This window comes from Asterias amurensis, chromosome 12 (genome assembly GCF_032118995.1).
Source record: "Asterias amurensis chromosome 12, ASM3211899v1".
Classification (NCBI taxonomy): Eukaryota; Metazoa; Echinodermata; class Asteroidea; order Forcipulatida; family Asteriidae; genus Asterias; species Asterias amurensis.
Window position 1 is genome coordinate 1708291 of NC_092659.1, and position 20424 is coordinate 1728714.

General features: G+C 38.4%; 2 protein-coding genes across 8 annotated transcripts; one reads left to right on the forward strand and one right to left on the reverse strand.

The window, feature by feature from the left end:
• The first annotated feature begins 1162 nt into the window (after positions 1-1162).
• Positions 1163-11451, forward strand: LOC139945259 (uncharacterized). Of its 5 annotated transcripts, none has more exons than XM_071942587.1 (2): positions 1163-1285; positions 8624-11451. In XM_071942587.1, exon 2 carries the CDS (start codon positions 8635-8637, stop codon positions 10222-10224), a length of 1590 nt encoding a protein of 529 aa, XP_071798688.1. In that variant the 5' UTR covers positions 1163-1285; positions 8624-8634; the 3' UTR covers positions 10225-11451. The 5 variants fall into 5 exon arrangements, with proteins under 5 accessions (XP_071798688.1, XP_071798687.1, XP_071798685.1 ...); XM_071942586.1 differs by lacking the exon at positions 1163-1285 and adding an exon at positions 3004-3167; XM_071942584.1 differs by lacking the exon at positions 1163-1285 and adding an exon at positions 3197-3467.
• LOC139945261 (uncharacterized) lies at positions 10334-20358 on the reverse strand. 3 transcript variants are annotated; one of them, XM_071942591.1, is made up of 12 exons: positions 20282-20358; positions 18999-19263; positions 17983-18138; positions 16770-16861; positions 16298-16345; positions 15700-15840; positions 15153-15301; positions 14473-14586; positions 13596-13743; positions 12945-13170; positions 12695-12746; positions 10334-11531 (listed from the first exon to the last, which is right to left on the reverse strand). In XM_071942591.1, exons 2-11 carry the CDS (start codon positions 19206-19208, stop codon positions 12732-12734), a joined length of 1299 nt encoding a protein of 432 aa, XP_071798692.1. In that variant the 5' UTR covers positions 19209-19263; positions 20282-20358; the 3' UTR covers positions 10334-11531; positions 12695-12731. The 3 variants fall into 3 exon arrangements, with proteins under 3 accessions (XP_071798692.1, XP_071798691.1, XP_071798690.1); XM_071942590.1 differs by having other exon boundaries at positions 10334-12355; XM_071942589.1 differs by having other exon boundaries at positions 10336-12746.
• Positions 20359-20424: the final 66 nt, after the last annotated feature.

Sequence of the window (20424 nt, forward strand, 5' to 3'; positions counted from 1 at the left end):
CCATGTATTTGATCTTCACAGTAGGCCTACTTTTATCAACAAATGACCTATAAATTGAAAGGTTGGACTCAACTGAAGTTCATGCTCAACTTGGTTTCGGAGGTGTAATGTTTCACGCTGTGAAGCAAATGTTTATTTTGAATTAGTTATGCTTTGCTTGGTAGAGTTGTTTCCGCAATTTACAATTCGGTTTTTAAAACTATTTACAAACTAAATTCCACTATGCAGCAAATAATTTGATAACAAAAATCGATAAGATTTTTTTGTTTGCATTCTGCTTTTGACCGTTGCACTGAGGTTATTAACACCTTTTATCTTGTGGCAGCCATCTTGTTTTTTTTTTCATATTTGAATCAGTGTAACCAAAGTGAGGCTGTGGGGCAAATAGTCTGGCCCACGTTTGGTCTAGATTTGAATCAGCATGCATTATTAATAATGCACACTGTGGTGTCAGACGATATTAATGTATTGTTGTCTGGTTCAATAATGTGCATGCAGGGATGGGAAATCTGGACTTCTATCAGAATTCAGACTTTTTTTAAAGTCTGCATGGTATACAATTTGTTTTGGTATTGTTCTCAAAATAAAATAAGTTGTGCTCTTTCATCTACTTCTATGACTCAAGAGGTTACCAAAATGTATTGATGCATCATTTCAACACACCCGGACTCACTGATCCAATTTTCAGGCCTGTTTTTCAGCAATGACCCTGGCACCGTCATGGTAGAGTTCTACCCCCCCCCCCCCCCCTTGTCATAAAACGGACCAACCAAGTTGTCCTCTCTTCCGCACCCTTGAGAGGCCTATGGGTTCTGGGTTCGTATGAAATATCTATTTATAAACCATTGAAATAATTGTATTTCTCTAGACATCTTGGCAATGACATAATCTCAAAAGGAAACAGTTCACCAGTTGTGTAAAGCCTTTTGAACTGCCCAAACATTTCCACTTCCAATTGAAAGCCATCCAGGTGGAAAATTCATTTATTCACATTTATAATTTGACGCGACAACCAAAAACATAAACATTCCAGAGTGAAATTACGTATCGTTGAATGGCAACAAGGGTTAAGCAGGTCAAGTAGATAAAAAGAGAGGTTAGCAAAGGACAAAATGGTGAACCCATGTCTGCGATTCCAACAGTTGCCTGTAGCTTTTCATTGTGGTTTGTTTGGTCGCGAACTTTTAGACTGAGGTGCATTTTTTTTAGAGAGACTGGCTGCTATTTTTGTTTTCAGTCAAACACGGACCATGCAGAAGGATATACGTTGCTGATGCTTTCGAAGGTAAAATGTTAAGTCTGATTTTTTATTATTTTAATTTTGTGATTTGAAAGTCCGGGTATTAAATTAAGACGTTGAATTGGTTTGTACCTATAGAAGCGAGCAACGAGTGTATTTGGAAATTTTTGTTAAACAAGTGGCGGAACCACTTTGTCAAAAGGCGAACAGGCGTAAAGTGAATTTCTTTTCTTAACAGAAAGTTTTTTATTAAATCTTTTTCATATGCGATCGACGACAAAACAACGTATAGACCGATATTTTAATTTGTAAATTTGGCAATGTCTTCAATTTAAACCAACCATGCAACCACCCTTTTGATCTCAACATATGTGTCAAAACTTATCCCATGTTTTCTAGTGATCCCTGATGACTAACGGCAGTTTTACTATAGTTGCTGATTGGCACTGAAGCCGGCCAAAGATAGTGACAAAAGAGGGATCGCCAACATAGCTCAGTAGGATAGAGCGCCGGTACGTTAATTCGGAGTTCGCTTCAAGTCCCACTCTAGTCAAATTTGTTCAACCCAAGATTGTTAAAGTTTTACCCTGTCAGTTTCCCTTTAATATTATATATTAACCGAGGTTTGAATTTGAGATTGAGTTGCTATAGTTACAAATTAAAATTTAAATCTTGTATTCAGGACGGATGTGTGAAAGCATTTCATGGTCAGTCGCTAAAAAATAACTCTTTCAAGTAGGCCTAGGCTTTCATAAAAGGCTTTACACGGCCATGACTTAAATATATATTAAATTATATTTAATTTCCTTCTAGGTGCGTCATTGGTTTTTGAAATATTATAGACCGTGACCGCTCTGGATTCTCGGCGATATCTAGAAGGAAAAAAAATGCTACAACATTTTGAAATGAAATGTTCACATGTTAGTTTTATTGTATTATATAATATCTACATTCAAAACAATCGAATGGTTTACAAAACAAAAAGTTTTCTTTTCCTTAAAATCTCTACTAATACTATGGAAACAGAAGTACACTTAGCACGTCGTTATCGACGTAAACACGTGACCTTGATAGACCTACATGATTAAGTTTGAAAAGAAAAGTTGAAAACTGAGCTATATTTTGCTTTCTGCGTGTGAGCCTCCACCCCGAATGGTCGGGATATTATAATAATGAGAGATTAAACCCACGTACACAAACACAGGTTCAAAGTGCGAGTAAAAAAAAAAAACCCCAAAAACGTGTTCGGTTGAAGTATAATAATCACTTTTGGTTGGCGCGACATTACGTCATTCTCCGGATTCTCGCGTGCAATATTTCCATAATAATGTTTGTTCAACATACTGCATTAATCATAAACAGCCATTGGCCGGGGGCAATCCCCTCAAGAGGAAAAGTGACTCGTCGTCGAAAAACCACCCTTACGGTTTATTTGAAAATTTCTTTCATTTTATCCATTCTAAATATATAGGCCTACATTTGCAGTTTATCCATGGTTTAGTATTGTTTTAATTACGTTTTGGATGAATGCGCGTTGACCAACCAAATGAAATGACAGCATCGCTTACTTAGTCCATTGCACAAAATGTACATGACAGACAGGTAACTTCATTACAAGACACAGTATGGCATTCTATGGATGTACATGTACACACACATCCTGCATAATGTATGCATCATCACAAACTGCGCATCTCATTATAAACAGCGCCCTTTACTAAGGCCGCGCGATCACCATTGACAATCGTGTGAACAACACCATCCGGTCAACTGCTCATTTCGTTTTTCTCACCATCTCTTCCAATTGACCGCGCAATTTCACGATTGTCCCATCGAGGATGAGACAGCTGTTTGGTCAATTCAAGGATGCCGTGTTTTTCAACCTGCAGCCCGGTGACCGTTTCTCCCAAAGACCAGTTCAATCCCGGTAATTATGGAAGATGTTTTTTTACATGCGCGGTGACCCTCTAGACTGCAGTATGTCAGATTCAGTTATCCACCGCACCTTTGCATTTTATGCTCCGCATTTAGGACTTATCAGTGAGAAAAACAGCTCTATTTTCTAGGATTTTATGACATCAGGACCATAATGAAATACAGGAACTAAAATGATGTTTTCGCATCGTGCAACACAGACATGCTGTTAAAGGTGTCATGGATTGTTTTTGGAGAGGAATTCTGTACCGTCGAGAATGAAATCTGCTTCCATCCAACAGGTTTTAACTTGGTAAGTAGGTCTCTGGGTTCACATTAAATAACTGCAGAGCACCAGCACAAATATTGATGTCGACAGCGAATGATGAAAAAAATGTGAAAACATAGACTAGAGTGGTATAAGTAACCAAAATGCTGTGGGAAGATTGTACAAACATTGTGCAAATGAAATGATTTTGTACATAGCTACAAAAATCTCCCATACCCCCACAGGGAGGGGCGAAGTTGCAGTTCTTAATGCAAGCACAGGTCGCATCAGTGTAAATGTGTTTTCAATGGAATGTGAAAACATAGAGTGGTATAAATAACCGAGATGGTGTGGGAAGATTGTACAAACAATGTGCAAATGAAATGATTTTTTGCACATAGCTAGAAAAACCTCCCATACCTTCACAGGAAGGGCGAAGTTGCATTTCATAATCCAGGCACAGGTCGCATGTCGTGTCAGTGTAAATGTGTTTTCAATGGAATGTGAAAACATAGAGTGGTATAAATAACCAATATGCAGTGGGAAGATTGTACAAACAATGTGCAAATGAAATGGTTTGTACATAGCTAGAAAAATCTCCCATACCTCCAGAGGAAGGGGCAAAGTTGCAGTTCTTAATCCAAGCACAGGTCGCAGTTCGTGTCAGTGTAAATGTGTTTTCTTAATGGAATATTCACAGAAAAGTATTTTTGCATTTGAAATTAAGATTTTTTTTTACCCTTTCAAAACTAACATCTCACATCGTTGCAGTCTGCATCAGGCTATAGCAATCGGGCAAATTTGGTAGTCTGGTGTAATACATGCTCTTGCAATGCAAAGTTTGTGGGTTTGAATCCTTCTCTAAGAGATTTCATCTGCTTTTTCTTATCATGTATTTCTGTTTTCCATGACCCAAATGCGACCGCAAAAGGATGTTAAAGAATGAATAAGAATGTCTGTCTGTAATGAACATACCAATTGTTAAAATGGTTAATTAGTATGATTTGATGGAAGACCTTGAGTTAAAACCAATATTTACTCATAAGTTTACCATGCACTATAAAGGAAAATAATTAGTTTTGCATGTATAATTAGCATGTGCAGGATTCAATGGGGAAGATGCCGGTCTATTACAAGTCACTTGTACGTTACGAGCTTATTATGCTCTGTAATTAACAAGGGGGCTTTGGTATCGATGAGTTTGTACATTGAAGTGGTCCCATACAAAAAAGCAATCAGCGTAAAGATTATGCAGTGTAATTCAATTGATTTTATATGTCGAAAAAACAAAATGGTCCTCACTGCACTGTTTTCGTCGGAATGCCCGCACTCACATTGGCAATATAAATCCTCTTCTCATAAAAGTATACTGGTACCAGCCTATATTCTTTAGTTATATCATAAAGTCGCGACGTTCTAAGCAGTATTCTCAGTTCGTTTTCAGGAGAGCGCATCAAGACATATCTAACCTCTGTTTTGGTCTAAGAACTATCAAATTCCTTCAAGAAAAGATTCTTACATGTCTTTTCCTGGAACTGTAAGTGTTTGAATTTTATCACAACGACACAAGTCTATGAAAAAAATGCGTAGAACCAATTTTACAAAAATACACAAGATGACTTGAATTTCTTTGCATCACTTAGGGTGTGTTTTCTATTAGTCAGATTTGGAGATGTACCCTGCCCTTGTTTGTCTTCTGAATGTCTATCTGGACCTCTTTCTTGGTGGACGGTTTTGAGCCACGCCCCCTTTCAACCATCCCCGTGACCGTGTACAAAGCTTTAGAGATTTACTGAATTTGTATTTAGCTTTACATGGACAACCTCTGCCCCTAAAGAAAATGAGATGCGGTTGTGCGTTTGAAGCTTCGATGAGTGTTGAACCCAAACAGTGATCTTTCAAAACATTCATTGCGCAAATTATTAATATTTTTAGCAAAAAAAAATCTAACAACACAAACTTTGTTTCTCATCAACACTCAACTGACAGCTGCGGATTAGTAACGCACCTTTATACAGATGGATAATTTCAATCACTTTGCACTTAAAAATAAGTGTGATTCATGTTCACGGTTCACGGCATTTTGACACCTTCGGCGGATACGATCAAAAGACCCAGCCGGTAGTTTGGTGCCTTTGCACCGCCCAGGGACAAGCCCTGTGGAGCCTCGGATAAGCCGATCGATTAGTATAATTTTGTACTCAAAATTACAGAGGTTATCTTGATATTTTTATTTGTGGTGAAAATTATTGATTGGATATTGTGTTTTGTCTGCTGGTGCATCGGATGTTTAAATCGATTATTTGACATATTATTTGAGTGATAACTCATGGCCAAATTATTTCTAAAGTAAGGTGTAAAGTTGTGGTGGATGCACTTTATGTTCGCAACTCAGGTCAGCCGAAGAATCAAAGGAAAAGGCGGGAAAATGGCTGCTCACATTATGTCTGCAATAATTTCATGAAAATAATTGATAATAAATTTAAAAATTCATGTTTAAATGATAACGGTCAAAAAAATTCCCAAATAATTATAAGTTTGGGGTAAAGAACAAGTAGGTGGTGGATGTAGGTCTACTTTTTTGACAACTTGTGTCAGTTAGGAGTAAACACAAAAAGGCGGGAAACATTTCTTTCACGTCTAAAATAATATCAATTCCCAGGCTCGTTTAAAATGCTCTTCACTGATTTAAATGCATTAGAAGAGCATCAGTAGTGACATTATTCTGCAAATTGATGTCGGCCTGAGGTAGGGCATTTTTCTTCCCTGGAGAAGGAATATGTTAAGTATCTGATCTGACGACCATCTTAAGCATTCCGCTCAATCAGGATTCAGAAGTAATATAGTTTCCCGTACTGTGGTGATCTTTGCTCTTGTACAGCTGAAGCAGTCATCAGTCCTGTCTGATTTGCAGACTCTACAAATCCCTGGACTATAGACAATGCTAATTGGAATAATATCCTCAGGGATGATCACAGACCCCCAGATTGTACTCGAATATCATCTACAAGTCTTCACCGAAGACTCGGTCGACCAGTTTATTCCCACTTCAGTTAACTTTCATCATTTTGCTTGCCCCAACAAAAGGGTAACTTCTTATTAATAATCAAAAACGGTTCTTGTGATTGATTTAGCTTGATGTGCTATAATTTGGCAGCAAGGGGATAGGAACTGAAGGGAATTCAATAGCCAAGTGATAGCCAAGTGATCAGGGGTAAAATGGCCGAGTGGCTACAGCTACGGCTAGACTTCTGCGTCATCGTGAGAGTGACATGACGTCTTTAGTCTTGGTGCAATTCGTTGTTGTTGTTCACTTATAACTACCGCGATTCCACGCTCCGCGCTGCACGGCACTGGTTTCACTAAACTCAACAAGAACGTCTTGCACCAAGACTAACTATATTGCTCGCACGCCATGAGCGTCAAAATTGGCGGGATCTGCGCTGTTTTTTTTTTTTTTTTCAAAAGGCTCGTGGATTTTAGGGTCAGAGAAAATTGGCATTCTTCGTTTCGTTCAACAATTGGCAATGCGTGAGAAATATTCACCGACACACGAGTATCGGGGCTTTACAATTTGAACAGGTGCTAGGCCAAAGAGAAAGGAAATTAAAGAACCGAAGCTCGCGGTTTTAGAATGTACCGGAAAATGTTAATTTCCAGAAATTCAGAAATTACACCATAAGTGTTGTGATGTGAGTTGTCAACCACCGGTCCTTTTCAGAACCACTGCCATAATTAAAAGAGATAATTTATTGTGCTACCGAAAACCTCACCTATAATTGAAAACCTGTCAGAACAGCAACATGTTTTTATTTCATTTTTTGACAAGTTAATATGACACTATAATAATTCTTTAGGTTCTCGATGTGGCATTGATGTAACTCCCTTTATTTGGTTCTAAGTAAGAGTGTCAGGAAATCTTTCGAGGATTTCAAAGGGGGTATACATGTATATATACTTCGGTACTAGAGGAAAAGAGTGTTTTAAAGTATGGGAAACAACTTTGTTTTTTTAATTTTGATTTTGAGGGTGTTTTTGTTTGTTTTTTGTTTGTTTGGGGAGGGGTGTCTTTTGGTGGTGTGGGGGGGGGGGGGGGACACAGACACACCAACATATCATATCGGACAAGTTATTTTAACAATTGATTGTTTTTGGTCGACTGTGTGAAGTTTGGATTCCGATGTTCAAAGTATTTACTGATAAAGGAATGAAAATATTGAACACGTGGAGATACGATATAAACATCGTCAGAAGATGGTGAGTCACCGAGTGTAAACTGTACGTACACCTATAGGTTGAATTCCAGCAACGGTTCACTATTAATGGAGCAGACACTCACAGTCATGAACGTGAAGGTATTTTGTGCATTTTTCGTGGAACCATATTATGCGTTTTTCGAACTTCGAGTTCGTTTCCGACAACTCAAGATTCAAATGTCAAGAACAGTGTTTGTAATCGACTGAAAAGTAGGTTGATTTTTCCTCCATGGTTGATCCAGCAACGGTTCACTATTTATGGAGCAGATATTACCACATTCATGAACGTGGAGGTATTTTGTGTATTTTTCATGGAAGCATGATTATTATCTCGACCTTCGACTTCGTTTCCAAAACTACCTCGAGATTCGATTGTCAAGAACGGTTTTTGCATAATGTTTGTAGCCGACGAAATTGGGGGTGGCCACCTTTCCAGAGTGACATTTACAATTCCTTCTTATGAAGGCTGTTAACACACAGTCTTTATTTCTCTATGTTCATACTAAGGTCAGGATAAATATAGATTTTTTTCTCGTAAGATTTTAGAATGCATAAAAAGTGTTGGATTATTCCTTTGGGAGCAAATGTGAATGGTGAGTAAATAAACAAGCCTGTGCCGTGCAAGTGTTTGATGAGCCACATTTTGATATTCTACTGAAGGCAATTGGAGCATTCAAATCGAAACATTGACAGTTTTATAACAAGAGATTTACCAGCAAGGTAAAAGATTTTTAAAAATTCCTTTTTTGAATCGACTTGGAAGAAGTCAAAATCCCTTTTGAAAAGCACTACAAAAGTGGCAATTTCGTAGTGACGAAAAAAAACATTGCATCCCGGTTCGCAGTCTCTGATTACCGCATCGACACTTTTTCTGTTGCCAAGTGTTCAGAATACTCTTGTTAGTTTCAAATCTTAAAATGTGTGAACTCTCTTTTGCTTCTGTAGGTAGTTAAACCATGACGGATCCACCACTAAGCAGCCTCGGGAAGCTACGAGCATCGGAGGCTCCAGCCGCAGTGAAGAGCAGGACCTCCCCATCACGTCGACCTCGCCCTGCATCCTACCACCAAGAACTAAGCTCATCGTCAACCTCCTCCGGTAGCCCTAAATCCTCAGGCACCACTCGCAAGTCACCACTCAAGAGCTCTCAACGAGGATGTGAGGCAACAGCGTCTCTGGCACTGAAGATCCCACCGAGGGTTGACCGCACATTTAGACGGTCAGGATCCCCGGGGGCCAGGTCGAGCGCGTCAGGTAGCTCAAACGGGAGCTCAGACTCGCTGCCTTCGAGTAAAGCTACGGCTGTCCTAGCGAAGCTTGCGCGTATGAGAGAGGAGAAGAAACTCCTCGATATAGCTCTTATTTTCTATGGAGGAGAGATACAGTGTCATAGGGTTATCTTAGCTGCGAGCAGTCCTTATTTCCGTGACATGCTGGGCGTGAGAAGCCACCTGACTAAGCATGAGAGCATCGAGATGCGAGGAGTGGATATGGTCGTCGTGCAAGCTTTAGTCGACTATGCGTACACATCAACTTTGAAGATTGGGAATGACCGTATTAAGACAATGTTAGAAGCGGCTAATATGTTTCAGTTCCAGGGTGTTATCGACGCATGTGTGAATCAGATGAAACGGTCCAGACGGCACACCAGGCAGCGGTCGGTCAGTGGGCAGCGGACTGAGAATGGTCGTGGGGGTCGGAGCCCCTCCAGTGGGGGAAGTCCTCGATCCGGTAGCCCTAGGAGTACCCCAGTTCAAAGCCCTCGCTCCAGCAGTCCTGTCACTTCTTCACCTCTGCTCTTCAGTCCACAAGACCCTGTCAATGGATCATCAAAGACACCTGACGCCAAGGCAAGAGATGTTTATAAGATTCTGCAGGATTCGCCACAAGGAGGAGGGATTGAAGATTCTCTCCAAGAATTGAAAAGTAACGGTCTTCAGACAGGTCCAGATGGAGCTCAGCGAAGGTATACTCGAAGTCACAGCACCGGATCCGAAGGGTATCGAAGTTCCGCAGGAAGCGACTCCTCCTTCGACATATCATCTCAGTTTGTGTGGACCGATTCAAGACATCCAGCTCGCGCCGTCCGAGAAATGGTCAGGCTCCGCAAAGATGCCCGCATCATTGATGTTGTTTTGAGGACTAAAATCAAAGACTTTCCCTGTCACAGGGTCCTCCTCGAGGCATCAAGTAACTATCTCTCTCGCGTGATCTCAAGAGATATTGATGGCACGAGCATCATGGATGTCCATCTTAAGAAAGTCTCCGCAGATGTCTTGCAGAAACTGATCAATTTTATGTACACAGGGAGGATAGCCGTCTCGGAGCGTGATGCAGGTCAGGTTTATAAGATCGCAAAGCGGTTCTGTCTGGATGAGGTATGTTTAGCATGTGTTACTACTGACCCTAGCTTGGAGGCAGCCAGACCCGACGATTCCGCACTAACCGACAGCATCCTGTCCACTGCTACGAACTCGGGAAGTGTGGAGGACTTGCTGAATCCAAAAGTCTGTGACCAAAGTGTCTCTCTTAATACAACTATTTAATTCAGCTGAAACATCCTGACCGTCAGAGCTGCTTAGGCACACAAAAAAAAATTTACCAAAATTTTACTTACCAGAAAAAAGTTACCAGCAAAAATACCATCTCTCATGTTGCATCTGTGACTGGTATCCTGCTTAGCAGAAATTTGTTTGCAAAATGTTTTGCTTTTAAAGTAGCTTTATGAAACTGGGCACAGATCAACTGTTAATGTGACATCGTTAATTATCTTTCATTAAAGGTGAAAACACTAAGCATGCTGTCTGGCTTCTAGATTTTAAAAATAAAGACACAATAATTATCTTGTTGATTTATAGAAAAAAATGCTTCTCATTTAATGGACAGTTTTTATCAAATACATTCGTATCTCAATGAGGAAAACAAAAAGTAAAAGTGGCACAATCTCCTATTCTCAAACTTAGAATCTGATACAACTCATCTCTTTTTGGCTTCCTCACAAATGTTCATCCTAACAATTACAACTCGTCAATTGATTTTAAACTGCATAAATATTTACTCATTTACAAAAATATATACAAATCATTGCTGCATTTGCTCTAGGAATAAAAAATAAGTTAGCTTTATTTCACAAAATGTATAGTTCTCTAGTTTGGTATCGAAATATTGTACAAAAGTGTAAGTAACTAAAATTATCGGTAACTGTACAAACAATCGTATCATCTTGTAAAAAAGTTTGGCTGTAAGAAAGGTGTAAAGTGAATAATTAGCAATTAATAATGACACATCTCTGCTCTGCCTAAGAGATCCATCAATTATTAAAACTTGCTAGATCAATAGCAGATCTTATACAACGTTGTGGGTTTGAATCCCACCCAAGTAGTTAATCTGTTTTTCTTTTCTTCACAGGACTCGGGAAAAGACCGAGTGTACAGGGCTTAACACACTTTGATGTGAAAGGATAAAACCAAATAACATTTGTTTGGAAGAAAGTTCTGGTAAGCAGAGAAAATACATGCTTAGCAGAGACAAGAAACCAGCAAAAATGCTATGTAACGTAATTCTGGCAGGTTCCCTGTTGCTTTTTGATTAGCTTTTAGCGGTTCTGCTTGACAGGTCTTTGAAGCAAACCTAGATTTGTGAACAAGCCGTAAAATGTTTGTCGTTGTGGTAGCCCTATCACAAGACTACCTTGAGCGCAGTACAATTGCGTGAGAGCATGCATCGCAGCAAACATTTGACGACTTGGAGACCCTGTGGAAAGGCTTCTTCCAGTAACATAACTATCGCAAAGATTTGCCGCTGACCATGGAAACTTTGAGCCTGGATTGTTGCAGTAAACTCAAGTTGGGCCCTAATTGGACAGTAAAGAGTTTTGTAAAGGACCTGTTAGATTGTATTTAAGTTGTTTTATTGATGTTATGGTGATAACTTCATGAAAGAGGAGAGTATTGCAAAAAATACTGGCTTGATTTAAAGTCTAGTGGTCTGTTATCACAGATTACACTTATACTATGCAAATGTCATGAAAGTGTTGAGCGATATTTTATCAATGACTATAACATGTCATCTTGAACGTTTTTTGGTCGTAAAAATTGACACATGTATAAAAAATACATAATATGATCATCTAAAATGATTTCGGGAAAATATGATTTGTGCCAAATAGTGTTTTATGGCACAAGAAAAGTATTATCAAATATTTTTATTTATTTAAAGTGTTCGACAAGGAAAACATGGGGTTTCACAATATGGCAAAATTTGAGTAAACTAAACTGGTAAACTTGAAAGCAAAAACTGCTCAGCAAAAATAGACGGTAAGTCAAATGCCACTATCTGTATATTCAAAATGTTGTGCTACGGAAAATAAATTGTTGGTATTCAAAAGAGTAAATTCATTTCCATCCTCTTAACAGTGGTAACTTTTTGCGGGAAACAAAAGAAGAAAACAAAGGCTATTTGGAGGGATTTTGTGCATGTTCATAATGGGCTTGCTGTTTTCTTGACTTTATGAATATTTTAAACCTAATGTTTTTCCTTTGTAGGAATGTTTAGGCTTAACAGTCCGTGAGCTTTCAGAATAAACCTTAATAATGACCGATGTTGGCTGTTGTCTTTAACAGCTTCACAGAATGCAACTCGAATGCTGCTTCACTCATCAATAAAACACCGTGTCATCTATGTGAAGAAAATTAAAAAATTATTTTTCCCCGAGAAAACGAAATTCCAAGCTTTACATGTTACTACTAAATAATGACCAAAAGTTTAGTTTAAATTTTTTGTTTTAATATGTTCAAGCCTTGTTGAATGGAGTTACTTTTCTTGTCTTACAATTTTACCTTACGGTATTCAGTGTTTAAAAATGATTAGGCACTTGAAATTCCATCTGAAACTACGCCCAGTGAAGCGGCATTAGAATTATTTGCTACTATTTTCAAAGGTAAGCATTTGTTTTTGCTTATGAGGTTACTGTATCCTTTCTTGGAATGTGAGGAATTGAAATAAGCATCTTCATACCTTGGGATTCACTCGGCGGGTTTCTGTTAGGTCGACTTCATTTCTTCTTTTTCTGTTGAGAGTAAAATTATTCGTTATGGTACATGCGTCTCTTTGTCAACCAAGAATAAACAGTGCTTATGTTTGTCGGATATAAAGATCTGTGAAGAGTTATTCATGCTTTGAGTGCTATAAGAAGTCACTATTATTGTTATTTTGTTTTATATGAAATCTAGAAATCTAGAACTCTTAATCTTAAGATGCCACCTACCTTCTTCTTCCCTTTCTTCTTTCCCTTCTTCTTAAGTCCAGCGCCAAGTTTCATGATCGATGCAAACGTTTCGGAGTTCATCCGATGGGTCACGCTCATTTTCATGGAGGGGTGTCCGGCTTCTTTCCTTTGATTCAGAGCTTCCATGATTTCTCTACCCCCCAGGTCCCCGATGAGATTGTCGTCAATGTCTAGCTCTTGTAAACAACTGGAATGCTGAATCAATCTATGAGAAGTACGGCAACAAAAATGAGAATTATCAAACTTTACTTCATGTTTGTACAGGGTATCTGCAAAAGACAAGTTTAAAGCCTGGTTTATACTTCCTGCGAATGCGAATGCAAAGAATGCAAAGTTTGACTTCACATGGCTGTTTTTCGTAGCGAATGTTTCACAGGAGCTGATTGTTTCAATTTGTATCACATTTATATTCGCAGGAAGTATAACCAGGCTAATGACTTTTTAAGACCCTCTTATTTCTACCCTTAACAAACTTAAGACCAAAAAAAAAGTGAATAATACGTGTGCAGTGAATATAACGTGCCAGCATATCAAAAGTCTCCCATTGACTTCAGATTGTTTTGTAATTGAAGTAATGTGCATTCAAATTGAACCACGCCCATAAATACCGCACCCATAAGAAACACTCACTGTCTGAAAAGTCTTGTTATAATAACAGGAGCATAAGTTGAGCCACGCCCGTAGCTATCGATGCCATTGTCTGCAAGATGTAGTTTGTGTATCCAGGGACCAACGGGTGGCGGCTCGGGCGGGGCTTTTGACTTCTTTTTCTTTTTGCCTAGATTGGGAAAGAATGATACGAGTGAAACTCAAGTTGCAGTTGATTTAATTTAGTGAAGGTTTAGTCATTTTGTGAAGGCTGCAAAAGTTTGGAGTCTTTGTCCAAATTAGTTTAAAGCTGTTGAGCAGAGCAACTAACGGTGGGCACCAGTCAAAGTGTGTGAATACACGCTGTCTGTTAAGCATGATTTTTTTCTGTGGTAATACACACATTTTTTGTTGTGCTTCACCAAGGCCCAACTTCATTGAGCTGCTTAAGCAGAAAGAATTGCTTACAAAAGTTCTGGCAAGCAGAAAAAAGCATAGATTTGTTGTGCTTAGCACCTATTTGTGCTTAAGCAGCTTTATGAAATTGAGCCCAGATCTTTAAAGTTGAAGGCCTTAATTAAGATGCTAAGCAACACAACTGTAACTAAAAGTAGAACCTGATGACTTGGCAATCGTCACTTGAGTCCAAACCATAATAAACACAATCTTAACTTGCAAAAGATATTTAAAGGCCTGACACTTCGACCCTAGCAGAGTCTTTTTCGAAGGCTAAATGACAACACAACAAACATGAACAGGTAACATAAGTCGTGAAGTGGAAATATATGAATAGAGACAGAGAGTCAGAAAGCTAGCAGAAAAAAAGCAAGGGGTAAACAATAAATAGGGAGACAAAAGGGGGCGGGGGTTCTAACTTGATTCCATTTTGATTGATTTCTTTGGATCTAAAGGTACGGACCTTTCTTTTTCTTCTTCTTGCCGAGTCCTCCTGCTTTGCTGCTCTTAGCTGAGTCTGGCTTCGGGACCGGTTCTGAGCTCGACATCGCCGTCGGCAATCTCCCTCGTTCCTTCTCTGCAAAGCCAAGAAAAAGCAAAAATTAACATGACCCACAATAATATGGGATTTTCCCCCTCCAGTATCATTATTATTAAAATATTCAGCTAGTGAAAAGTGACAGTGAAACTGGTGAGTATTATTCAGAGATTTTGGCTGATGGAAAATTCCCATAAGGATCGTTTATCATCACAGATGGTAGCCAATGATGTCAGGTCTCGTTTGTCAGCAGAAGATAAGACTTAAAGGCACTGGACACCTTTGGTGGTTGTCAAAGACCAGTATTCTCACTTTGTGTATGCCAACATATGATTAAAATAACAAATCTGTGAACATTTTGAAAAACACATTTGATGCACAAGTTTTTGTGCTTTCAGTTGCATTAGTAAAAGGCTTAACGCCTGAAGTCTTTAAATATTTGAGTGAGAAATACCTCTTTCTCAAAACCTACGCTACTTCAGAGGTAGCCATTTCACACAATGTTTTATACTATCAACAGCTCTCCATTGCTTGTTACCAAATAAGTTTTTAAGCTAACAATTATTTTGACTAATTATCAATAGTGTCCAGTGTCTTTAACGAACCCATGAGTAACGCCTGAGCTTCTTCCTCTGCTTTCAATCTGGCCGTCTCCGCTCGCTCGTAACTCTCCATCTCTGCATGGTCAGCGGCGAGTTTGACCAATTCAATTGTCCCTTCAGCTTCTAGATTGTTCCCATTGAGATAAATCTCCCTAGAATAAATGAGATGCATATTTTAAAAACCGAGTTTCATTTAGGATCAGAATAGAACAAGATTCAAAATTACGGGAAATCTCCATTAAAAAAGGACAGAATAATACATCCTTTTTAACTTTACCAACTCACATCTGTAATCAACGAATTCGTTCTCCAAAAAGTAGACACTAATCCTTTTGAATTTGATCACAAAGAAGCCAGTTGTTGAATACTCCAAGCAGATTAACCGGACATCTATTAAGTTTGAAGACCCAAGTAAAGACAATGTACACTCACTCACTGAAAAAGATGCTCCGAGTTTTTGTGGCTAAACTCAGAAATTCTTTTAATGGAGTTTTCCTGTAATGAACTCAAACTCAGTGAGTGTTCATTGAGTCACAAACTACTCACTTACCTAAGTGCCGTCGTTGAGACGATATCACCAAGCAGTGAGCCTGACTCAACCCCCAGGTCACAATAACAGAGACTCAGACTCAGCAGAAGACGATTATTTTTCAACCCTTTACAGATTCCTCTCACTCCCTCGTCTCCAAATCTACCGAAAAAAAAACCCCAGGAAAAACAATTTCTCATGAAATACTTTCAATTCACACAAGATGAAATTTTGTTCTCACCAGAAAATGTATATCCTTTAATGTGTTGAGTTTTTTTTTTTTTGCTTCACTCCAGAGGGCCACTCAGGGTGAGGGCTACAAGAAAAATACAGAAAAGTAAAACCTCATAAGCAAATTGCAAAAGAGAAGTGGTTTTCCCTGCTTCATAGTTTGAGAACAGCGCCTAAAAGATTGTTTGAGACAGGAGAGACTCTTCTAGCTGTAACACTATACTCAAATACGACTTTACTCCTCTGGAGGGATGTACTTAGTGAAAGATAGATAAAACAAACATCCCCAAGAAAATAATGTTGGAGATTGCCTGGAGCTGGTTGCCTGCAAAACGCTGCGCCGTGTGTCATGACTGGCTTTTGTGGATCAAGATACATTTGTACTTACTCGTTATAATCAAAAGACAATATGCTTATTATCGTCATTGGAATACATCTGCAATAAGAAGAAATAAAAAAAGGTTGCTTACAGTGAATAAAATTCCACTTATAACCAAATAGCGGTTTGAAAACAACTACAAGTTTTGACGCAATTAAATTTTCTGATTGTGATGTCCTTTTTGTATTTTGTATTATGAAATAATAAATAAACCATTGCCGTATGATAAAGGCCATCGCCTTCGGCTCGGGCCTTTATAACACGGCCACGACCCTGCCGGTTTTAAACGGTCGTTTATGAACTTGTCGCTACCCTTTTATTCCCTTAACAAACCATTTAGCTATCCATATGAATTGAATAATTTTTTATTAAAAATACCCCCTTTATTCCAACCCCTTTTTTTAACAATAAACTGTTTTTGTTACAATCAACCAACTCAGAAACTAAACATTGAACATTATAAAATACAAAGGTTGTTTACTTCATGAGTCGTTCCACAGCATAAGCTCCAACATCACAATCAATCAACTCCAGTCTTGTGATTGGGTACACTCCTTTGTCTAACATCAATGCCTGCCGAAAAAGCAACACAACTTCAGATATATTTCAGTTATACTAAAATGAGAATTAAAGACACTGGACACTATTGGTAATTGTCAAACACCAGTCTTTTCACTTGGTGTATCTCAACATTTTATATGCATATAATAACAAACCTTGAAAATTTGAACTCAATTGGTCGTCGAAGTTGTGAGATAATAATGAAAGAAAAAACACCCCCTCACACAAAGTTGTGTGCTTTCAGATGCTTGATTTCGAGACCTCAAAATCTAATTCTGGAAAATTACTTCTTTCTCAAAAACTACGGCACTTCAGAGGGAGCTGTGTCTCACAATGTTTTATACTATCAACCTCTCCCCATTACTCGTTACCAAGTAAGGTTTTATGCTAATAATTATTTGAGTAATTACCATCTGTGTCCACTGCCTTTAAACAGAAAAGCAGATAAAACAGGGATGAAAGTCAAGTCAATGCTGATAAAACGATCCACAACTAGGATCCCTGACCCAAATTTCATGGAGCTGCTTAAATGCAGAAAAATTCTGCTTAAAATGTTCTGCTAGGTGGAAATGAGCAGGATACCAATCACAAATTGTATTTTTTGTGTGGTAGTCTGGCTGGTAACCTTGTTCTAGTAAGCACAATTTTGTTATGCTCAGCTACTTTCTGTACTTAAAGGAAAGGTATAATTTGGTAATCATTCTTAAAACTAATGGCAACAAAAACTATCAGTAAGAAGCCTACAGCAGATTTCAACAGTAACAAAAACCCATTTAGAATATCATTTCACTTTATAGTAATGCGGTTGTGGGAAGACGTCTCTTTGTAGACACACTGAAACGAGACACCTGATTGACCAGCGCTGAGGAACTACGCTCCTGCATGCTGACCGGAACATCTGGAGGAAAAAAATCACTGAGCAGGCTCGAGCTTCTAGATGGCGCTCGACTTGATTAATTTGGAAGATATATCAGATGTTATCCCCCCAAATTTAATCTGAGAAGCGTTATTGACAGTAACAGTTCTCATATTGTGTATTCCAATTACAAATTTATTCTTCCTGCTTGGACCTTATCTCTCCAGATTTTCGGCAATATCTAAAAAATTTGAAATTTTGTAATAAAAAAGCTTACCAAAGTAGCAACATCTTCATGTTTTAGAGGTATATCCCAAATATGAAGCTCCTTTATATATTTGTAGCGTTCTTGTCTTAATGACATCACGAGAGGTTCAAGACGGACGTTGCTTAAGACAGGATCCTGAAAATCAGCCACCGGCTCCAAGATAAACTGCAACCAAACATAAATTTTCAATGTGATTCAAAATAATATTCATGTTTTGCTTTTGTTCTAAGGGTGTCTTGTCACAGGGTGGGAAGAGGAATGCCCTGTAAACTTTTAAAATAAGAATCTTCATGTGCAAGGAATTTTTTTTTACTTGGACTATAGACGATGTGACCTCTGGTGTCACACGAAAACCATAACATGATTCGCGCCCATACCGCCGGGCAAAACCTTTATGTTTTGGCAGCCAGCTAGAAAGTGTATGCAGTCTTACAATGACTACGTGTCTTTTTGCCCGGGGAAACATGACGTATACAGTGTTTTTTCAACAGAGGGCGGTTTGAATGTAAACATAGGTCACATCGTCTATTCAAACATGAATTGTTTACTGGAGCATTTGATTGTACTGTCAATGGTTTAGTATGTAATGGACTTTTCAGATAATTTAATCACAACTTTTCTGATTTTTCCAAGTGGCAAAAAAATCAAATATCAGACTCAATGTACTTGGTACTTGGTTAATTAATCCCTTTGCAGCCCCATTTGGGCTAAACTGGGATGGTGGGAAAGTGACGTCAACAGCCAGGTGGAGGTGCCAAAAGAAAAAGATTAAAGGTGCACTTTTTACAGGTGCAAGAAAAAAAGGAAAGAATGTACTCCACTTTAAAGTTTTGTCTTGAACAATTGTAGTAAAGTATGACCGTCAAAGTCAAATTTATAAAAGAAGAGTATAGCGCCCCAGTAATAGGGTCACTAATTACTTTTATGATCACAACAAATCTAGTAAATAAACTTACTATTTTGGGTAATTTTAAGTTAAAAAAGTAGCGACCAAATTTTGGCATCTTTGTTGGCTTGAACCTCACCTTGACAATTAGTTTGTTGTCCTCTAAACAATTCTTCATGAAGGTTTTGAGACTCTGGCAAAACATCGTACTCTTGACGTCACAGTTGTTGAGATAAATACGATACAGTCTCTTGACGATGTCTCCAGGCGTCTCTCCCATCCCATTCAACTTCTTCTTCTTCTTTCCTTTACCCTTCCCCTTTCCTTTCTTCTTGCCTTTAGCCGGCATCGTGTTGTCGGCTCGTCACCTTCTCAGGTTTAGGTCCAGGTACATGGAGAATAAACTGTTTGGTAAGAAAATAACAAAACTAAGATTATAATATTTGGTTTGTGGCAACATTGTGTGTGTATTTACTTGCAGTGCCTCAAATCACAAAGTACTGAGTTTGAGATAGCTTTAAAAATCAAATAATCTGCTCACTAAATCTTACACTTATGTTACACTTTCAGTTTAATGAAAGAAATTGTTTAGGCTTCTGCCCTTTTATTTTAAGACCCTGCATCTCATCATGCGAGTATACTCCAGAGGAGGTTTCTGCACAGTATAGGAAGATGATCATATTTTTACGACCTTAGATATTTTAGCCATCGTTTAGCAATCAATCAATCAAATTCAAGCTCTTCTAAAAATGTGGCAACTGTGAGTGTGACAGTCGCTCAGTCACAGTGTCTTAGCATATGATTTACTATCAACTGTTTTTGTTTCCACTCCAGTCATTGATACAGAAAAGACCCGGTAACTGGGGTGCCGGCGCTGTACTCCTTTTTCTGAAATTTTGTCATTATCGGTCATCGGTCATACGACCGATAATGACAAAATTTCGAAAAAGGAGTACAACACCCCAGCCCAGTTACTGGGTCTCGTCAGTGATTAGACCCAGTAACTGGGGCGCTGTACTCCTTTTTTCAAAATTTTGACATTATCGGTCGTGCCGATAAAGTCAAAATTTCGAAAAAAGGAGTACAGCGCCCCCAGTTACTGGGTCTAGTCAGTGATGACCATCTGAGAGAAGAAGTTACATTATCTACTCTACATCCAATATCCAGCAAATTTCTTTTCTAGAGTTGGTTTGTACAGCTTAAAACATATTATAATTTCACAACAAAATAACAATAACAAACATAAAATCATATTCATAAGCCAAAAAATGGAATTCCTAAAAAAATAAAAACTTAAAATAGTTGTTGAACATTGAATCGTCTCACTAAAATTTGTTAAGAAATCAAAAGTTTATTTAGTCCTAAACAATCATCGTGTCATTTTGTCTTTCAATAATCACAAACAGTACAAAAAATACTCACATATTCTACAGTTTTTCACGAAAAAAGTTGGAGATGCAAAACTCAGTCCAGTCGTCACTGCATGGCGTGGTTGTTGTCATTGCGACTAACTCTAGAGGTCGCTGTTCAGTTTGTCAACCTTTGACCTGGGGACAGATTTCGAC

What these genes read in the sequence shown, in the direction of transcription:
- LOC139945261 (XM_071942591.1), bottom strand. Translation starts at nt 19,208, where the DNA reads ATGCCGGCTAAAGGCAAGAAGAAAGGAAAGGGGAAGGGTAAAGGAAAG. An exon ending in ATGAAGATGTTGCTACTTTG is followed by an intron (nt 16,862 to 17,982) that starts GTAAGCTTTTTT and finishes CTTTTTCGGCAG; the next exon opens with GCATTGATGTTAGACAAAGG. An exon ending in GTCTCAACGACGGCACTTAG is followed by an intron (nt 15,302 to 15,699) that starts GTAAGTGAGTAG and finishes CATTTATTCTAG; the next exon opens with GGAGATTTATCTCAATGGGA.
- LOC139945259 (XM_071942587.1), top strand. Translation starts at nt 8,635, where the DNA reads ATGACGGATCCACCACTAAGCAGCCTCGGGAAGCTACGAGCATCGGAG.